This window comes from Mustelus asterias, chromosome 7 (assembly GCF_964213995.1).
Source record: "Mustelus asterias chromosome 7, sMusAst1.hap1.1, whole genome shotgun sequence".
Lineage (NCBI taxonomy): Eukaryota > Metazoa > Chordata > Chondrichthyes > Carcharhiniformes > Triakidae > Mustelus > Mustelus asterias.
Genome location: NC_135807.1, coordinates 111,561,109 through 111,579,636, shown reverse-complemented (window position 1 = coordinate 111,579,636; position 18,528 = coordinate 111,561,109). Strand labels below are relative to the sequence as shown.

General features: G+C 42.3%; 1 protein-coding gene across 20 annotated transcripts in view; it reads left to right on the top strand.

The window, feature by feature from the left end:
* The window catches only part of rims2a (regulating synaptic membrane exocytosis 2a), a 702,781-nt gene that overhangs the window by 675,041 nt on the left and 9,212 nt on the right, over positions 1–18,528 (top strand). For all 20 annotated transcript variants that reach the window (XM_078216669.1, XM_078216668.1, XM_078216667.1 and 17 more), the window contains 3 exons: positions 4,274–4,415; positions 6,586–6,698; positions 17,672–17,773. In XM_078216669.1, the coding sequence (XP_078072795.1) occupies positions 4,274–4,415; positions 6,586–6,698; positions 17,672–17,773 (357 nt within the window). The remainder of the gene's footprint in view (positions 1–4,273; positions 4,416–6,585; positions 6,699–17,671; positions 17,774–18,528) is intronic.

The window sequence follows — 18,528 nt, the reverse complement described above, 5'->3', positions numbered from 1 at the left end:
CGAAAACCCAGAGTGAAAACCCCAGGGCCAATATGGGGAAAAAAAAATCTGGGAAATTCCTCTCCGACCCCCTGTGGCGATCGAAACGAGTCCAGGAGATCACACTGGCCCTGATCAGAAAATGCTTCCCAACCCTATTCATTTCCACTTCTGCTTTACGAACACCATCTGAATTCCCTGCCCCCATAGCTGCCTAAGCCGTAAGCAGTGCAATTCCCTACCTAAACGTCTCTGATTTTCTAATTCTCTTTCGTCCTGTAATACAGTTTTTAAAATTTACCTCTTTGACCAAACTTTTGACCATCTGCCCTAATATTGCCTTATGCGTCTCCGGATCAGATTTTGTTTTATAATGCTATGCTATAAGGCACTATATACATTATTGTAGTTGTTATATACCTGTGGTTTTTCTCATCTGTATTTAAACTCTGCCTGAGCTTGATATTTTGTTTGTAGTGCACCACATGATAACAGTAATGTATTTAAAAAGAATTATTTGAAAAAAAAATTCTCCCATCTCGGATCCCAGTTTGTGTTTCTGCTAGTGGGTGACTAAGAGGAGAGGGCAAGTAATAAAAACAATGGACTGAAAATTGGGCAACTTCTATGAGTGGGCAGTCCACTCCACAAGATGTGAAGTTGAAAATTCAGCCCCAAAAATGCAGCACCTGAGAAATGGAATTGCAAAACCCACGTTAAAACGCTGTCAATGGCTCAGCTGACATTTGGAAACTTAATGGATGATTATGATGTAACAAAGCAGCCTGCAGCCTTTACCCTTAAGAAACAGACTCATTATTTGTTAATTAGCCTCCAGAACTTCTGCAATACATGAAAATTGAAACACATTTATTTGAATTAATAAAACACAGAGGCGGTGTTGCGTGTTTACTTTAGGACTAAATCCATTTGATCCTTTCAAAACACAATTGTTACATGGCAAGTAATATTTAGAGAGCTTGAACATGTTCCTGGCACTTACCCATGATGTACCAGCTTGATTGATGGAGCAATGCGATGTCATCAGGAAGTCATGGAAACATTGCCAACTTGCAAATGCCAGTGGCAAAGATCCACGTATGAGGCATTGCTAATTCTGACATATTTGTTCCTATCAAACAATGAGAGCTGAAGGGAGAATCAGGCATTAACAACTGGAAAAACAGACCTGCTTTCCGCCCTGGACAAAGATTTGCATAATGGCCAAAGTAGATAAAGTTGACGCTAAACAAACTAGCATAATAAATGAAAAAAGAATATAGAAATAAAAATTTCCAAATAGTGACCCTGAAAATGATTATAATGCATTAACTGCTGGAAGCCAGCTGAGGCTGATATTTTGTATAACTTGAGCATGCACTGTTTAGCCTTGTCACACTGATTGGACCTGGAGCTGTAACAAGTTTGATGTATAGTGTCGGCTGTTCAGTTCCATCAATTCAAAGGATCTTGGTTTACAGAATTCAACATTAATTACATTCTCTGCCATTGGTATTGGGTGCAGAAGCAGGAGCTGTGCTACTCCACAATGCAGAGAATGTTCTTACATGACAGCATTTTTGTGATGTTGCTTTTTCCACATGAGTAACTTTGGGTGCATTCAGCAGCACCCTCCATCTTGTTGAACACTGTAAAATCTGTTTTAACTGATGATTACATAAGGGCAAATTTTACATGTTAGTGCAAATGGCATGAAGCTTCATCTGCATTGAGCACATAATAGGAATTCAGACAATGTGGTCGGTGAGCTCTGCAGAATTTTCCATCCTTTAAAATTCTTCTTCTTTCCTCTGCCTCGAGTCACATGACTCGAGCGTTCCAACGCCGGCATCTCCACATCGAGTCACATGAGACAGACAAAGCACTTGTATCGCTTTCTGTAGCTAGCTTTTCCTGGAACAAGTCACTAGCCTGGCACCAGAGGCTATAGCTTATAAAGCACCACTCCACATCAAAAATGGCTGACCAGGAGACTGTCGTGCTCTTACTGTATGTCATAGGTATATTGAAAGGACTTACAGGATGAAAATTAAGCTGCTTGGCCAGGTTATGAACACAATTTCCTTCACCATCAAATGCTAGAGTGGAACTCGAACCCAGTGCTCCTGGCTCAGAGACAGGGACACAACCCCTCCAAGCACAAGACCTTTCGTTTTAAAATCCTGCAAAGCTTGCTAACCCACTCCAAATTTTCATTATTAACCAAGATGGATTGAATCACAACTGGCTAAAAATCTACCTTTTCATATGATTTACAAAAATCTCACCAATGATTTTATTGGTTATCATGTCAAAAGACTTGACATGGGATATTATAATTTCTTTGATTTCACTGGTTGACTTTAAAATGGTGCTTATCATGCACACTGTAGTTTAAAGCTATATCTGATTCATTAATTGATTATATTTCTATAACAGAATTTTTGCTAATGTGCAGCTGTAGCATTTCGTACAAACAACTTAAGGCAAACTCCCATCACTGGTTTGGCTTTAGCTCTCTTTGAAGTGCTAGTTTTGGCTGTGTTGCATCAGCTGCTGAATTAACTGCGCTGTCACGGTGAATAGTCTCATGGAATAGAGGAGGAGGAAATGTGGCTGAAAGAGAAAACACAGTAGATATACCCTGCAACAAGCACTCTGCCAGTTGATGAAGTGGCAGTGAAGAGTTGTTTCACACATAAATCCTATCCGAAGCCCCTTGAGTCTGTTCCACAGACCATTCAGTTGCATTTGCCTGCCTTGGTTCTGTAACCTTTAAAGCACCCTTGCCAAACAAAAATCTATCAATCTCAATTAGAAATTTGCAAGCCTCAACAGCTTTTTGGGAGAGAGTTGCAGATTTCCATTACCCATTGTGTGAAGAAGTATGTCTTGACATCGAAGATTGTGTCCCCCTATTCTGGATTCTCCCAATAAGGATAGCCAGAGTTCACAAACAATCAGCACTAGCTCCATTTCATGTTATCAAATAATGAAGCAATTGTCAGATCTAATGTGAGCAATCTCATCTGGCCTGGACAGTGTCTGCTGCAGTTAAATGTATTCGAATAAGTGGTACAGAGGGAAGGATTTTTAAATAACTGTTATATGTAACAAAATCAAAAACTTACCGAGAAAGAATGGTCTGGATTTTAACCTGATGGCAAGTTCTGTTGGTGGGATACGAGGCTGTTGTTTCCTCAAAGTCCTACCAAATTTAACTGCAGGGATCTTTAAGTGTGGTTTCTGCCTAATTGACAGGCCATTCAAGCAGGAAGCCTGCTTCACAGGGCTGAAGCCTCTGAGAGCAGGTAGGGAAGTGAGGGAAACGAGGAGGTTTAGATCGGAGCAGAAGCAGGAAGCTGGATCGCAGGATTGGCTCAAGATTGCAGTGAGGATGGCCCCATAGTGATCTGGCTAGGGAGCAATTCATGATCAGGGGGTTGGGTGTGATCCAGGGAACTTGGTTGGGTGTCGAGGGAGGGGTTTTGAATGGAGATCAATGATTCTGTTAGTGATCAGTGGCAGGGGAACTAGCAGATGGCAGAGGTGTTTTACTGGCCAGCTGGTTTGGCCTGGAGGAAACACTCCTACTCCTCTTAGTCCACAAGCATTGTTGTAAAGGCACTTATAGATTGAACCCTTTTTGTCTCCTTTCATCTGATGGCTTTCTCGAGGTCAGGCTACTTGTGGTCAAAATAGAATCAGTGTTAATGTCTTCTTATAATGTTTGAATGATCAACCTACTTGCCACGAGCAGTTTTATTATTCATTCCTCAGTTCTCCTCTATTAAAACAAGTCAAGGCTAGTTGGATTTCTGTTTCAGATATCTTGCATTTTAACCTTTGATAAGACAGAGTTAAATTGCAGCTCAATGAGTTTATAATTTCATTGCACATTGCCCACAGAGGGAATGTTTCCTCAAGTGTCAAGGTTGAATCTCATTATATTTGAGTCCTTTCTGTATCTGGTCAATTAATTCACTTAAAGATGGATGTAATTGGAAACAATTACAAAGTGAAGCAAAATGAGTCTAACGAACAGAAGACCACTCTGTTACAAACATTAAAAACAGGGAGCTGTTTTAGTTGAGACGTGATCATTCTCTTGTTGACCATTATGCCTAATGTTTATTTTTTGAAAAATAAACTCTGTTAAAATATATTTGTTTCTGCAGTTTATATGAAAGGGCAAGTATATATAAGGTCACCTCGCTTAAGACACCTTTACCTGATAAATACTAATATAATCCAGATGAGGTAATATAGAATCTTCCCATTCTTGTTTCTGCAGAGGCTGGAGGAAAAAAGCTACGAAGTACCATCCAACGTAGTACAGAAACTGGATTGGCAGTTGAAATGAGGAATCGAATGACTCGGCAACCAAGTCGGGAGTCTACTGATGGGAGCATGAACAGCTACAGTTCAGAGGGAAAGTAAGTTAAATATAAAAATGAATTTCATGTTACAACACTTCATCAACAGTTCAGCAGGAGCAGGGGTACAAGAAGGTGGTGAACAATATTGGGAGGGGGATGAACAGTGTCAGGAGAAGGGTAGGTGTCAGGGTGTGGGGGTGAGCAGTGTCAAAAGGGGATGATCAATGTTAGGGTGCTTTGACATTCATTCTGATTTAAGGAGCTGCACTCCTCGCAAGGTTTATGCTTGCTGGAAACATCACTAATAAATGAGGGTAAAAAATTTAGGTATGTACCAAACAAACAGCCCAGGTTGTACATGCTGACAAGTACCAGGGGATCATCAATGGAAACCTCCATAGAGTCATTTCTGGCAAACCAAAACTTCAACGTTTCTGATACCGTTGTGACCCTCATTGACTGTAAATGTCTAAGTGTTCACCGCTGTTGAGATGGGAAGATCTGGGCCACTGTTATCAATTGAGGCAAGTATCTTACCAGCAATTAACCAGCAATGTGAGTGAATGTAATGTATCTTTAAGTTTGTTCCATAAGACCATAAGACATAGGAGCGGAAGTAAGGCCATTCGGCCCATCGAGTCCACTCCACCATTCAATCATGGTTGATTTCAAGTCCATTTACCCGCTCTCTCCCCATAGCCCTTAATTCCTCGAGAAATCAAGAATTTATCAATTTCTGTCTTGAAGACGCTCAACGTCTCGGCCTCCACAGCCCTCTGTGGCAATGAATTCCACAGACCTACCACTCTCTGGCTGAAGAAATTTCTCCTCATCTCTGTTCTAAAGTGACTCCCTTTTATTCTAAGGCTGTGCCCCCGCGTCCTAGTCTCCCCTGCTAATGGAAACAACTTCCCTACGTCCATCCTATCTAAGCCGTTCATTATCTTGTAAGTTTCTATTAGATCTCCCCTCAACCTCCTAAACTCCAATGAATATAATCCCACGATCCTCAGACGTTCATCGTATGTCAGGCCTACCATTCCTGGGATCATCCGTGTGAATCTCCGCTGGACCCGCTCCAGTGCCAGTATGTCCTTCCTGAGGTTCCATATCTATTATACTAACACTTTTGGTACGAGTTACACAAACATTGAATTTCTCGGTAGATCCAATGTCACCTTTTTTATAAGATCACAATCATATGCAAAAAAAAAGTAACCATTGACTCAATTACAATGAAACTGCACTATCAAGATATATAGTGGACATTGCGTTAAGTCTGGGCATTCTTACTAATAGACCATCGATGTGTTCATAACTAATTCCTACCTTTGCTATCCCAATAGAGTAGTTAACTCATACATCATCATCTTCTAAAATAGTGAAGAGAGAAATTTAATACTGTACAGGCATATTAAGTGTTTGGTGTCATCTTTCACAGTAATTTCCAGGATATAATGTCAGCCAGATGTGCACGCTGAATGTGAAGGGACTGTAAGCCTGGTCAACATGTTAAAGGTCCCTTTCTAATTTTCCTCCCATTTTCCCAATCCCCTCCTCCTTTCCAGTTGCTCACTCATACTAATGTGACCTTACTTCATGAGTGAGCCTTGACATTCAGAGCTATTCCCTCTCCGATAGACAAAATACAGGCCTGATCTGACCTTACCACCATGGGGTGACAAAAAAGAGAAACCAAATTCTTTCCTACAAAGTGAATAAGAAAATTAATAAGGCAGTGATTTCTGGGTTGCTGCTGTGAGGCCCTTAACAGACGCTGGTGAAGCTGTTACTTATGACTGACAGATCCAGCAATGGTCAGAAAGCAAATAACCTTAAAAAGAGAGAATCTCAACCTGTTCACAGAATAATAATTGTCAACTGTTCATTGGAGTGTTTTTTGTAGGTCGAGCTTTTGTTAGAGAAACAAAGATCTCTTGTGTTTCAAAGTTGAGAGAATTTTTAAAGTTTTTGTTTACCTACACATCATTGAACGAGTTATGGAATCTCGTGGCATTAATGAATGCAAACCCACAAATATGAGGTGTTACCAAATCTCACCAATATATCCATCTAATTGCCGAAATATAAAGATCAAGAAATATAAATTGCAGCATAAATTTCAAGATAAGCAGTTAATTTTTAACATAGCTCAGTTTCTCGTGTCTTTAATATTACTAAGTGTTATACTCAATTTTCTCTTTTCTTGCACTTGTTTTCCTCATAGTCTTATCTTTCCTGGTGTTCGATTAGCATCAGACAGCCAATTCAGCGATTTCCTGGATGGCCTTGGCCCAGCCCAGATGGTTGGACGTCAGACATTAGCGACACCATCCATGGGTAAGCAGCACTGATATTTTACCTTGAACTGAATAATCCCCATCAAAGATGATGCAAATAATTCCAATTATATATTGGAAAACAAAGTAGAAGCAGTGTGATTTTCACAGTAACTTCATTGCAGTGTTAATGTAAGCCTACTTGTGACAAATAAATAATGATATTGTAAATGTTTACACCAATGCAGTGTATCTGATCCACAGTGTGAAGTGACCTTCGACATTGTGGCGATTTATATTCTCCCTATCCCATTTCAACTCATTACCTTAGGATATAGAATCATAGAATCCCTACAGTACAGAAAGAGGCCATTCGGCCCATCAAGTCTGCACCGACCACAATCCCACCCAGGCCCTACCCCCATATCCCTACACATTTACCCACTAATCCCTCTAACCTACGCATCTCAGGACACTAAGGGCAATTTTAGCACGGCCAATCAACCTAACCTGCACATCTTTGGAGTGTGGGAGGAAACCGGAGCACCCGGAGGAAACCCACGCAGACACGAGGAGAATGTGCAAACTCCACACAGACAGTGACCCAAGCCGGGAATCGAACCCAGGTCCCTGGAGCTGTGAAGCAGCAGTGCTAACCACTGTGCTACCGTGCCGCCCAACATAACACAAGAACCAGGAGCAGGAGTAGGCAATTTAGTCCCTCAAGCCCACTCTGCTATTCAATACGAGCATGGCTGATCTCATCTCGGCTTCATCTCTACCTTCCTGCCCCTTCCCTATAACCCTTCATCCTGCTACTAATTAAAAAACTTTCTATCTCCTCCCTAAATTTGCTTAGTCTTCCAGTGTCCACTGCACTCTGGGGCAGAGAATATCACAGATTCAGGACCCTTTGAGTGAAGCAATTCCTCCTCATTGCTGTTTTAAATCTGCCACAATGACCACTCATTCTAGGAAGGGAAACATCTGCTCTACATTTACCCTGTCAATCTCCTTCAGCATCTTCTATGCCTCAATTATATCTCCTCTCATTCTTTTAAACTCCAGCGAGTATGGGCCAAAACTGCTCAATCTCTCTTAATAAGACAAGTCCTTCATTCTTGGAATCAATCGAGTTCAGTAAGCTATGTAGGACTGTGACTGCAATCAGGCAAGAACAGATCTATTGCTCACATCTGCAAATCAGTTATTGTAGAGAAAATGTACAAACTTGAGTGGAGAGTGTATTACACTAGCTAGTTGTTGTGAACCATTAGGCTAAGATAATGCTATCATATTTTTTCTGGTAGTATGGAAATTTTCTTCAAAACTTGATTGGGATCATTGGATTTTCCTCTTCAAAGTGTTTTGATATATGGGCTACAGCTTCAGCATAGTGAATCATGAGATCATTATCAATGCATTGACAGTCCATTGTGTCTTCTAAAGCGGAAGTATATTAAATGATCAAAAGACAGAGTCAGAAATCAATTTCTGTGTCAAAAAGTTATGGATTAAAGCCTCACTTAAAAACTTGAGCATATAATTTTGACCGCCACTTCAGGGAGGGAGTACTAAATTGTTGGAAGTGCTGTCTGTAGGGTTGGAAAATAAATTGAGACCCTAACTGGCTATTCAGGTGAGCATAAAAGAGCTATTCGAAGAAGGGCAGGAGTTCTCATGCCCTTGTCAATATTTATCTCTCAGACTACGTCATCAAAACTGTTTGTCTGATTTGTCATTTTAGATCTGTGATGTGCAACATTGTTGCCATAATTGTTGATAAAACAGTGGATTACAAGGTAGTACACAAATGCACGCCCTAAATATTATTAAATCCAAGCATTGTCTTTGACACAATTTGGTGTCCGTAGGCATGCCTCTCATCCTTACAGGGTGATCCAAAACTGAAGGTGCTAGGGCTACTGAGTGCTGAGGCAGGCTGGTTAAAAGGCCTATCTCGGTGCTCTGGGGCTGCATCAAAGTTGTGTGGTTGAATATTAGGCCCTCTAGCCCTCACCCCTTACATTCCACTCAATTCCTAGGCCCCATTCATGCCAGTCCACACCCTCAACCACCTGCCATGGACACTCATACCAACCTGTATCCTTTTACCCATCTCATGGCCCTTATACGTTCATGCCAACCTATGCCCTTTTGCCCACTTCCAGAACCTGACCAATGAACCTGGACAGGTGTCAGATCTCTCAGTGGGCGAGCATCTTGGGGATAGCGATCATAACTCTATCTCCTTTATGCTTGCATTGGAAAAAGAGAGGATCAGGCAAGCTAGGAAAGCGTTTATATGGAGTAAGGGGAAATATGAAAACATAAGGCAGCAAATTAGAGGAGTAAATTGGAAGGAGGAATTCTCGGGGAAATCTACTGAAGAGAGGTGGCAGTTTTTCAAGGAATGTCTGTCTAAGGTTCTACAGGACAATGTTCCTAGCAGACAGGGAGGAGTTGGTAGGTTAAAGGAACCGTGGTGCACGAAAGCTGTGCGGGACCTAGTTGAGAAGAAAAGGAAAGCGTACAAAAGGTTCAGAGAGCTTGGCGAAGATAGGGATCTAGATGAGTATACGGCTTGTAGGAAGGGACTGAAGAAGGAAATTAGGAGAGCCAGAAGGGGTCACGAGAAGGCCTTGGCAAGTAGAATTAAGGAAAACCCTAAGGCGATCTATAAATATGTGAAGAGTAAAAGGATGAGACGTGAAGGAATAGTGCCTATAAAAGATGAAGGCGGGAAAATCAGTACGGAACCAGTAGAAATGGCAGAGGTGCTTAATGAGTATTTTGCCTCGGTTTTCACAGAGGAGAAGGTCATGGGTGGTACTGTGGGCTTGCGGTGGACTGAAAAGATTGAGTATATGGACTTTAACAAAGAGATTGTGCTGGAATCTTTGAATGGCATCAAGATAGATAAGTCGCCGGGTCCGGATGGACTGTACCCCAGGTTACTGTGGGAGACGAGGGAAGAGATTGCAGAGCCTCTGGCGATGATCTTTTGCATCATCGATGGAGACGGGAGAGGTGCCGGAGGATTGGAGGATTGCGGATGTGGTTCCTATTTTCAAGAAGGGGAATAGGGATAGCCCAGGAAATTACCGACCGGTGAGTCTAACCTCAGTGTTTGGTAAGCTGATGGAGAAGATCCTGAGGGACAAAGTTTATGAGCATTTAGAGAGGTTTAGTATGCTCAAGAATACTCAGCATGGCTTTGTCAAAGGCAGATCGTGCCTTACGAGCCTGGTGGAGTTCTTCGAAAATGTGACTAAACACATTGCCGAAGGGAAAGCGGTAGATGTGGTTTATATGGATTTTAGCAAGGCACTCGATAAGGTCCCCCATGCAAGGCTTCTAGAAAAAGTGAGAGGGCATGGGATCCAAGGTGCTGCTGCCCTGTGGATCCAGAACTGGCTTGCCCAAAGGAGGCAGAGAGTGTGTATAGATGGGTCTTTTTCTAAATGGAGGTCGGTCACCAGTAGTGTGCCCCAGGGATCTGTTCTGGGACCCTTGTTGTTTGTCATTTTCATAAATGACCTGGATGAGGAAGTGGAGGGATGGGTTCGTAAGTTTGCCGACGACACGAAGGTTGGTGGGGTTGTGGATAGTCTGGAGGGATGTCAGAAGTTACAGAGGGACATAGATAGGATGCAAGGCTGGGCGGAGAAGTGGCAGATGGACTTCAACCCAGATAAATGCCTAGTGGTCCATTTTGGCAGGTCGAATGGGATGAAGGAGTACAATAAAAAGGGAAAGACTCTTAGTACTGTCGAGGATCAGAAGGACCTTGGGGTCCGGGTCCATAGGACTCTGAAATCGGCCCGGCAGGTGGAGAAGGTGGTTAAGAAGGCGTATGGTGTGATGGCCTTTATCAATCGAGGGATTGAGTTTAGGAGTCCGGGGATAATGATGCAGCTATATAAGATCCTCGTCAGACCCCACTTGGAGTACTGTGCTCAGTTCTGGTCGCCTCATTACAGGAAGGATGTGGAAAAGATTGAAAGGGTGCAGAGGAGATTTACAAGGATGTTGCCTGGATTGAGCGGCATGCCTTATGAGGATAGGCTGAGGGAGCTCGGTCTTTTCTCTTTGGAGGAACGTAGGATGAGAGGAGACCTAATAGAGGTATATAAGATGTTGAGAGGCATAGATCGGGTGGTCTCTCAGAGGCTTTTTCCCAGGGTGGAAATGGCTGCTACGAGAGGACACAGGTTTAAGGTGCTGTGGGGTAGGTACAGGGGAAATGATCGGGGAAGTTTTTCACACAGAGGGTGGTGGGCGAGTGGAATCGGCTGCCGTCAGTGGTGGTGGAGGCAAACTCAATAGGGTCTTTTGAGAGACTCCTGGATGAGTACATGGGACTTAATAGGATGGTGGGTTATAGGTAGGCCTAAAAGGTAGGGATATGTTCGGCACAACTTGTGGGGCCGAAGAGCCTGTTTTGTGCTGTAGTTTTCTATGTTTCTATCTTTTTCCAAAGGTAGGGGAATCTAAAACTAGAGGGCATAGGTTTAAAGTGAGAGGGGAGAGATACAAAAGAGTCCAAAGGGGAATTTTTTCACACAGAGGGTGGTGAGTGTCTGGAACAAGCTGCCAGAGGTAGTAGTAGAGGCGGGTATAATGTTGTCTTTTAAAAAGCATTTAGATAGTTACATGGGTAAGATGGGTATCGAGGGTTATGGGCCAACGGTGGGCAATTGTGACTAGCTTAGTGGTTTAAAAAAAAAGGGCGCATGGACAAGTTGGGCCAATGGGCCTGTTTCCATGATGTAAACCTCTAACCCCTCATACCCTCTGCAACCTATGCCCAACCACTCATCCCAATGCCCAACTACTCATCCCAATGGTGCCTTATAGCCTCTACGCCAACTTATTGGACAATTCATGCCAACACCCCCCCAACCCACCAACCTTTGTCCTTAAACCCTCCATGTCAACCATGGGGCATCCTCAAGGGCTATGCTGAGAGGACATATAATGAAATTCTAAGTATATATTACAGACTTCACTATATAAAACAAAACTCACATTGATGAAAGCCCATCAATGCATTTAAACACCCTCAAGTACCTACTCCCATGTAAAAATGAACATTTGTATTCATAGCCCCACATCAAAGACAGTTAATTGATTATTAACCTCTTGGAGCTGTCAATCGAACTCTGAACTTATGCCTGTCCACTGTGATTATAGTCGATTGTGGAAGCAGTCAAGCAATGATAATACCTTTTTTTATACATTCATGGTTAGGCCAGCATTTACTGCCATTTCTAAATCTCCTGATGGTGGTGAGCTGGCTTCTTGAACCATTGCAGCACATCTGGTACAGGTATGCCCACAGTGCTGTTTGGAAGGGTGTTCCAGGATTTTGACTTAGCGACAATGAAGGAGCGGTGATATACTTCCAAGTCAGGATGGTGACTGGCTTGGGGGGACCTTCCAGATAGTGGAATTCCCAGGTATCTGCTTCCCTGCTCCTTCGAGATGATAGTGCCTGTGGGTTTTGAAGGTGCTTTCTCGGGAGCCTTGGTGAGTTCCTGCAGTGCAACTTATAGACGGTACATGCTGCTGCTACTGTGCATCAGTGGTGGAGAGTGTGAAACGTTGTGGAAGGGATGCCAATCATGTGGGCTGCTTTGTCCTGGATGATGTCAAATTTCTTGAGTGTTGGACCTGCACAGGCAAGAGAATTCCATCACAATCCTGACTTGTACATTGTAGATTGTGGACAGGCTTGGGGAGTCAGGAGGTGAGTTATCAGCTACAGGATTCCTAACCTCTGACCTGCTCTGGTAGCCACAGTATTTATATAGCTAGTCCAGTTCAGTTTCTGGTCAATGATAATTCCCAGGATGTTAATAGTGGGTGAATGAGTGATGGTGATGTCATGAATGTCAAGAGGCAATAGGTAGATTTAAATAACTGGACACCTTGACAGTCCCATGCATAATATCCCAGCTGTGAGGCTTAAAACAAAGATGGAAAGAGAAAAGCAACCTGGAGTTGGAAAAAGAGAAGCACAATCGGGGAGCGAGAGAAAGAGAATCAGGAAGGAAAAGAGAGGAAAGCATAAAGTGGGAAGGGCAGAAGCGAGAAATAAACTGGCAAGGTAGAGAGGACACATACAACAGAGAGAAGAGGAGCAGGAGAAAAGTTTTAAAGTTTATTTATTAGTGTCACAAGTAGGCTTACATTAACACTGCAATGAAGTTACTGTGAAACTCCCACACGCCACACTCCGGAGCCTGTTCGGGTACACTGAGGGAGAATTTAGCATTGCGAATGCACCTAACCAACATGTCTTTTGGACTTGGGAGGAAACTGGAACACCTGTGGGAAATGCACACAGACACAGGGAGAACATGCAGACTCCGCACAGACAGTGACCGAAGCTGGGAATCGAACCCAGGCCGCTGGCGCTGTGAGGCAGCTGTGCTAACCACTGTGCCATCGTACCACCCTGGAGATGCACTGAAGAAGGAGAGGGCAACACCAACTGGTTCATGTCAGTCTGTGTTGCTCACTATTCTATAATGTATGTTGTTCAGGATGTAAGGCAGCTTTGGTGCTTCTCCCTAAAGACTGAATCTCATCTCCCTAAATCTGGCCTCAGTGATGGAGTGTGGGAGTCAGTTAATTGAACAATATTTGGTTTGCTTTTAATTAATCATTTTCCTAACTTGCAGTGTATTGTAAAGTATCATAAAATCAGACAAAATCTTTAGTTAGAAACTACTTAAAGTGAGGATGGTTTAGTGGAAACGGTGGTATTTGGTGGTTGCCCTAGAAATATCACAAGTAGTTTTACTTAAATATAAGGGGCAGGATTTTCCATGTCCCCCGCTGCATGCTTCATTATGGCAAAGGCAATTCTGTATTGGCTGGTGGCAAGATCTTCAGATCCCACCATTGTCAACAGAGTTTCCTGTTGAATGCACCTGTGACTGCCAGGAAACCCATGGTAGGGTTCACCATCGGTGGGACCAGAAGATCCCACTGGCAGGAACGGCTGGAAAATTCCAGTCAAATCCTTCAGTCGTATGTTTTGTGTTGATTCATTTAAAAAGCGTATTATTCATCTCCTATCAAAATAAAAAGTCAAATATTTTATTCAGGACTTGGTGACACTTAAATACTTAACGAAGGTAAATGCAATAACATTTGCAGGCAGTGAGCAAAGATTTGGATAGGAGCACGGTATTTTAGTACTGTCTTGTTCTGAATTCCCAGTAATACATTAATATATATTTTGAAAAAGCACACTTCTCTCCCTATACCATTTGGAAAAATTCTAATTAACAATGTTTGAAATGAACAGGAGTTGAAGAATCACAAGATTCTAGTGACGCAAACTCTCTACAAATTACCAGCACCCTGCTGGTATTTTCCAAACAGGCCTCCTTCATGTGTGCTGCAGGATCCAGAGGACAATGACATTGGTCGTGAGCAAATGACCAGTGTTCCCCTTGGTTGAGGGGTCAGTCACAAGGGAGCATAGTATTAGGGTAAAGGGCAGGGGATTCAGAGGGGATTTGAGAAAATACTTTTTCACTCAGAGGGTGGTGGGAATCTGGAATGCACTGCCTGGGAAGGTAGTGGAGGCTGGAAACCTTGCAACCTTTAAAAATACTTGGATGAGCACTTGAAATATCATAACATTCAAGGATATGGGACAAGTCCAGGAAAATGGGATTAGCATACATTTCGTGGTAGATATTGTCAGTGCAGACTCGATAGGCCGAAGGTTCTTTTTCTGCACTGTATGACTCTATGGGCAGGATTTTACGGCCTCGCTCGAGTGAGACCGGAAATTCCCACCTGAGGTCAACGGACATTTCCGTTGTCTGCCCCTCGCGCGCTCCGATTCCGTGGCAGGCGAGGTGATAGAATCCCAGTGTATGATTCATGAAGCGGAGAAAGACTAAGAGCGGGAATTTACAGCCTCGCTCGTTCTGAAACTGTAAAATCCCGAACGAGGTTAATGGACCTTTCCATGGTCTGCCCCTCGCCCGCTCCGATTCCAGTGGTTGGCGGGCCAGTATAATTCCAGCAGAAGAGTTCTTGAAGAAACAAAGCTTTTCTTTTCAAATTTATACAGTAATACAATCCTTTTAGAATGCATAGATCACACAGGAAGCTTGTTCTGTGGAATTGTTATGCATGTCATTCCTTCATCTGGCAGCATCTGTAGAGAGAGAAATAGAAATGTTTCACGTCAATGATCTTTCATCAGAATTGCTGGGTATTTCCAGCATTTCCTGATTTTACTTCAGTTTACCAACATCCAGAATAATTTGCTTTCATATCTTCAACACACTCTTTAAAACCAGCATTTTAATGCAAAAACATAGACATAGAACATAGAACATAGAACATAGAACATTACAGCGCAGAACAGGCCCTTCGGCCCACGATGTTGCACCGACCAGTTAAAAAAAAAAAACTGTGACCCTCCAACCTAAACCAATTTCTTTTCGTCCATGAACCTATCTACGGATCTCTTAAACGCCCCCAAACTAGGCGCATTTACTACTGATGCTGGCAGGGCATTCCAATCCCTCACCACCCTCTGGGTAAAGAACCTACCCCTGACATCGGTTCTATAACTACCTCCCCTCAATTTAAAGCCATGCCCCCTCGTGCTGGATTTCTCCATCAGAGGAAAAAGGCTATCACTATCCACCCTATCTAAACCTCTAATCATCTTATATGTTTCAATAAGATCCCCTCTTAGCCGCCGCCTTTCCAGCGAAAACAATCCCAAATCCCTCAGCCTCTCCTCATAGGATCTCCCCTCCATACCAGGCAACATCCTGGTAAACCTCCTCTGCACCCTCTCCAAAGCCTCCACATCCTTCCTGTAATGTGGGGACCAGAACTGCACACAGTACTCCAAGTGCGGCCGCACCAGAGTTGTGTACAGTTGCAACATAACGCTACGACTCCTAAATTCAATCCCCCTACCAATAAACGCCAAGACACCATATGCCTTCTTAACAACCTTATCTACTTGATTCCCAACTTTCAGGGATCTATGCACACATATACCTAGATCCCTCTGCTCCTCCACACTATTCAAAGTCCTCCCGTTAGCCCTATACTCAACACATCTGTTATTCCTACCAAAGTGAATTACCTCACACTTCTCCGCATTAAACTCCATCCGCCACCTCTCGGCCCAACTTTGCAACCTGTCTAAGTCTTCCTGCAAACTACGACACCCTTCCTCACTGTCTACCACACCACCGACTTTGGTGTCATCAGCAAATTTGCTAATCCACCCAACTATACCCTCATCCAGATCATTAATAGACAGAGAAAGATAGAAGTTTGTGTTCTAACACATAATAGTATCAGACTAAAATCTAATTTTTCAATTAACCCATGCTAACCTTCCAAATAGACTAATGGTGTAACAACAAAAGGCCAGCAGATCAAATTGAGAAACAAATCATAGATTATCAGCCTAATTTAAACCTCCAGCATTACTTTAGATTTTAAACAAAGGCATACAGTGTCTTCTACAAACCCACAAATAAGTTTGTCTGAAATTCCTTTGTCTTCTACTTTAATTAAGGCATTAACAGCAGCCAGAGGAATTTTAACATATTCGTCTGTGTTTTTACTAATACTACACAATACAAGTTTAAAATTTGTGTATCTTTTGTACGTGCTTCACTTCTCCTATGGTGCATCTTTTGTCATCTCAATACAAAAAGATGTCATTGTCTCTGGATCCTACGGTGCACATGAATGAGGTCTGCTCATTCAATACTAGCAGGGTGCTGGTAATTTGTGGAGCTTTTGCGTCACTAGGATCTTGTGATGCTGCAACTCCTATTCATTTTAAACATTGTTAATTGCAATTCTTCCAAATGGTAATATGCTAATGTATCACTGGCAGTCCAAAACAAGACAGCACTAAAATACTGTGTCCTTGTCTTAATGTCTGTAATTTTGGTTAATGTACATAATGACACGACAAGAAGAGGGAAAGCTGCCATATGCACGTGACCCATTGATTTGATGTTTTGCATGCCAACGGTCCAAATTTCAGAAGATACCTTAAAATGATTGCAAAAGAGCAGATATTTTTCCATGGGCTTTTAAAAAAAAATTGGGTGACACATTTGTGTGCAAGTTCTCTGCTAATTCAAGAAGCATTTGTTAGTTTAAATTAGTTCATGACTCAGGTACACCACAGAGAAATTTTTATTTGTCAGTGGTGGTAATGTGATTCTTGGTAGCTACAATGAGAGAACAGGAAAGGAAGGAGCCCTTATCATGTGTAGTAATGCAGATGGAATGGAACAGATTGAGTTGGTCTGCTTTGGAGGGAAGAGGTTACTTATTTTATGTATTAGTCCTGTTCCTTTTTCTGAGTTACCTCTGTGCTGTTCACAATCCTTTACCTGAGAATGACAAGCAACCTGCCTCTAAACTTTTCCAGCGCTGTTTGTTAAATGGTTACTATGTATGAGAGACTTGTCAGGATAATTTGCCATTTGACAGAGCAACCATGATCCTGCATTCAATAGCTCTCTGTGGCAGCACGTCTGAAGGGGGAGAATTGTGACTTTGTTCCCATATATTCCCATGCTTTAAAGGTCACACTTACCTAGAGAGCCTGTTTCTGAATGTGTAGCACAAGAAAAAGAACGTCAGATCAAAGAGGAGTGAAGAAGAAGAAGCAAACAAAGCAAATGGCAAACACTTTATTGACTGCTTTTTAATTTGCTTTAATATTATACAAAATACATTGATAATCCTATTGGTTGACCAGAGAGAGCTATCTGGCACATACACAATGGGCTGAATGGCCTTGTTCTGTGATGTATATTCTATGATCATTGAACTAAATGTGATAAACACTTCAAATGGTGCATATTAAACTCCATTAAGGCTGGTTCTGAAGCAAAGTCTTAATTGCAAGCTCAGGCCAGCATTGAAAATGAGACTGTTTAAGAAATTAACTGCTTTTTATGATCTTAAGTTGTGTGCTGAGGCAATGTATCTGATCTTTGCTTTTAGGTGACATCCAAATCGGCATGATGGACAAGAAAGGACAATTAGAAGTAGAAGTCATCCGAGCCCGAGGCCTAGTAGGAAAACCTGGCTCCAAAGCTTTACCTGGTAACCAAGCCTTTTAAAAAAATATATGCAATGACATGAGACAATCACGCGTCAATTCAGAATTTAACAGGAATTTACAAGACAGAGTTTCTTTACTGCTTTCTTCAAAACACAACCTGCTGGAAACAGTTTATTTATGGTAGTTCCATGGTGTTTTCATTCTTTCACACAAAGATATTTTTTCTCAAATGTGTAAATACTACATATAGGTGATCAATATTTTACCCAGGTTTAATATTGATAATTTTGCTTGTCCAAAGGTTGGATCACTTGGCTGGATGGCTGTTTCGTGTTGCAGAGCAACGCCAACAAGTTCAATTCCTGTACTGGCCAAAGTTATTCATGGATACCTTCATGTTATTCCCCACCTTCTCAACCTTGCCCCTTTCCTGAAGTGCGGTGATCCTCAGGTTAAAATCACCATCAGTCAGCTCTCCCGCCTCAAAGGAGAAAGCAACCTATGGTTACCTGGCGACTTTACCTTTACCTTTACTTATTGTCCCTGAAAATAATAAAATTCTAATCCAGATGCCTGGTCAGCATTATTCCCCAGTGGTTCCTTCATTCCAATGTTCCAAAATACAAAAAATAAGTCCTTCATTAGAACACTTGTGGTTCAGTCTAATTTTGAACTTAGGTTAGCTGTAATGTTTCTATACGGAAGGAAGCATCACTGGTGCTTTGAGCAGGAAATGGAAACTGGGATTCATACATGGCTGAACTTGTAATGCCACATCCACAATGGCATATGATGT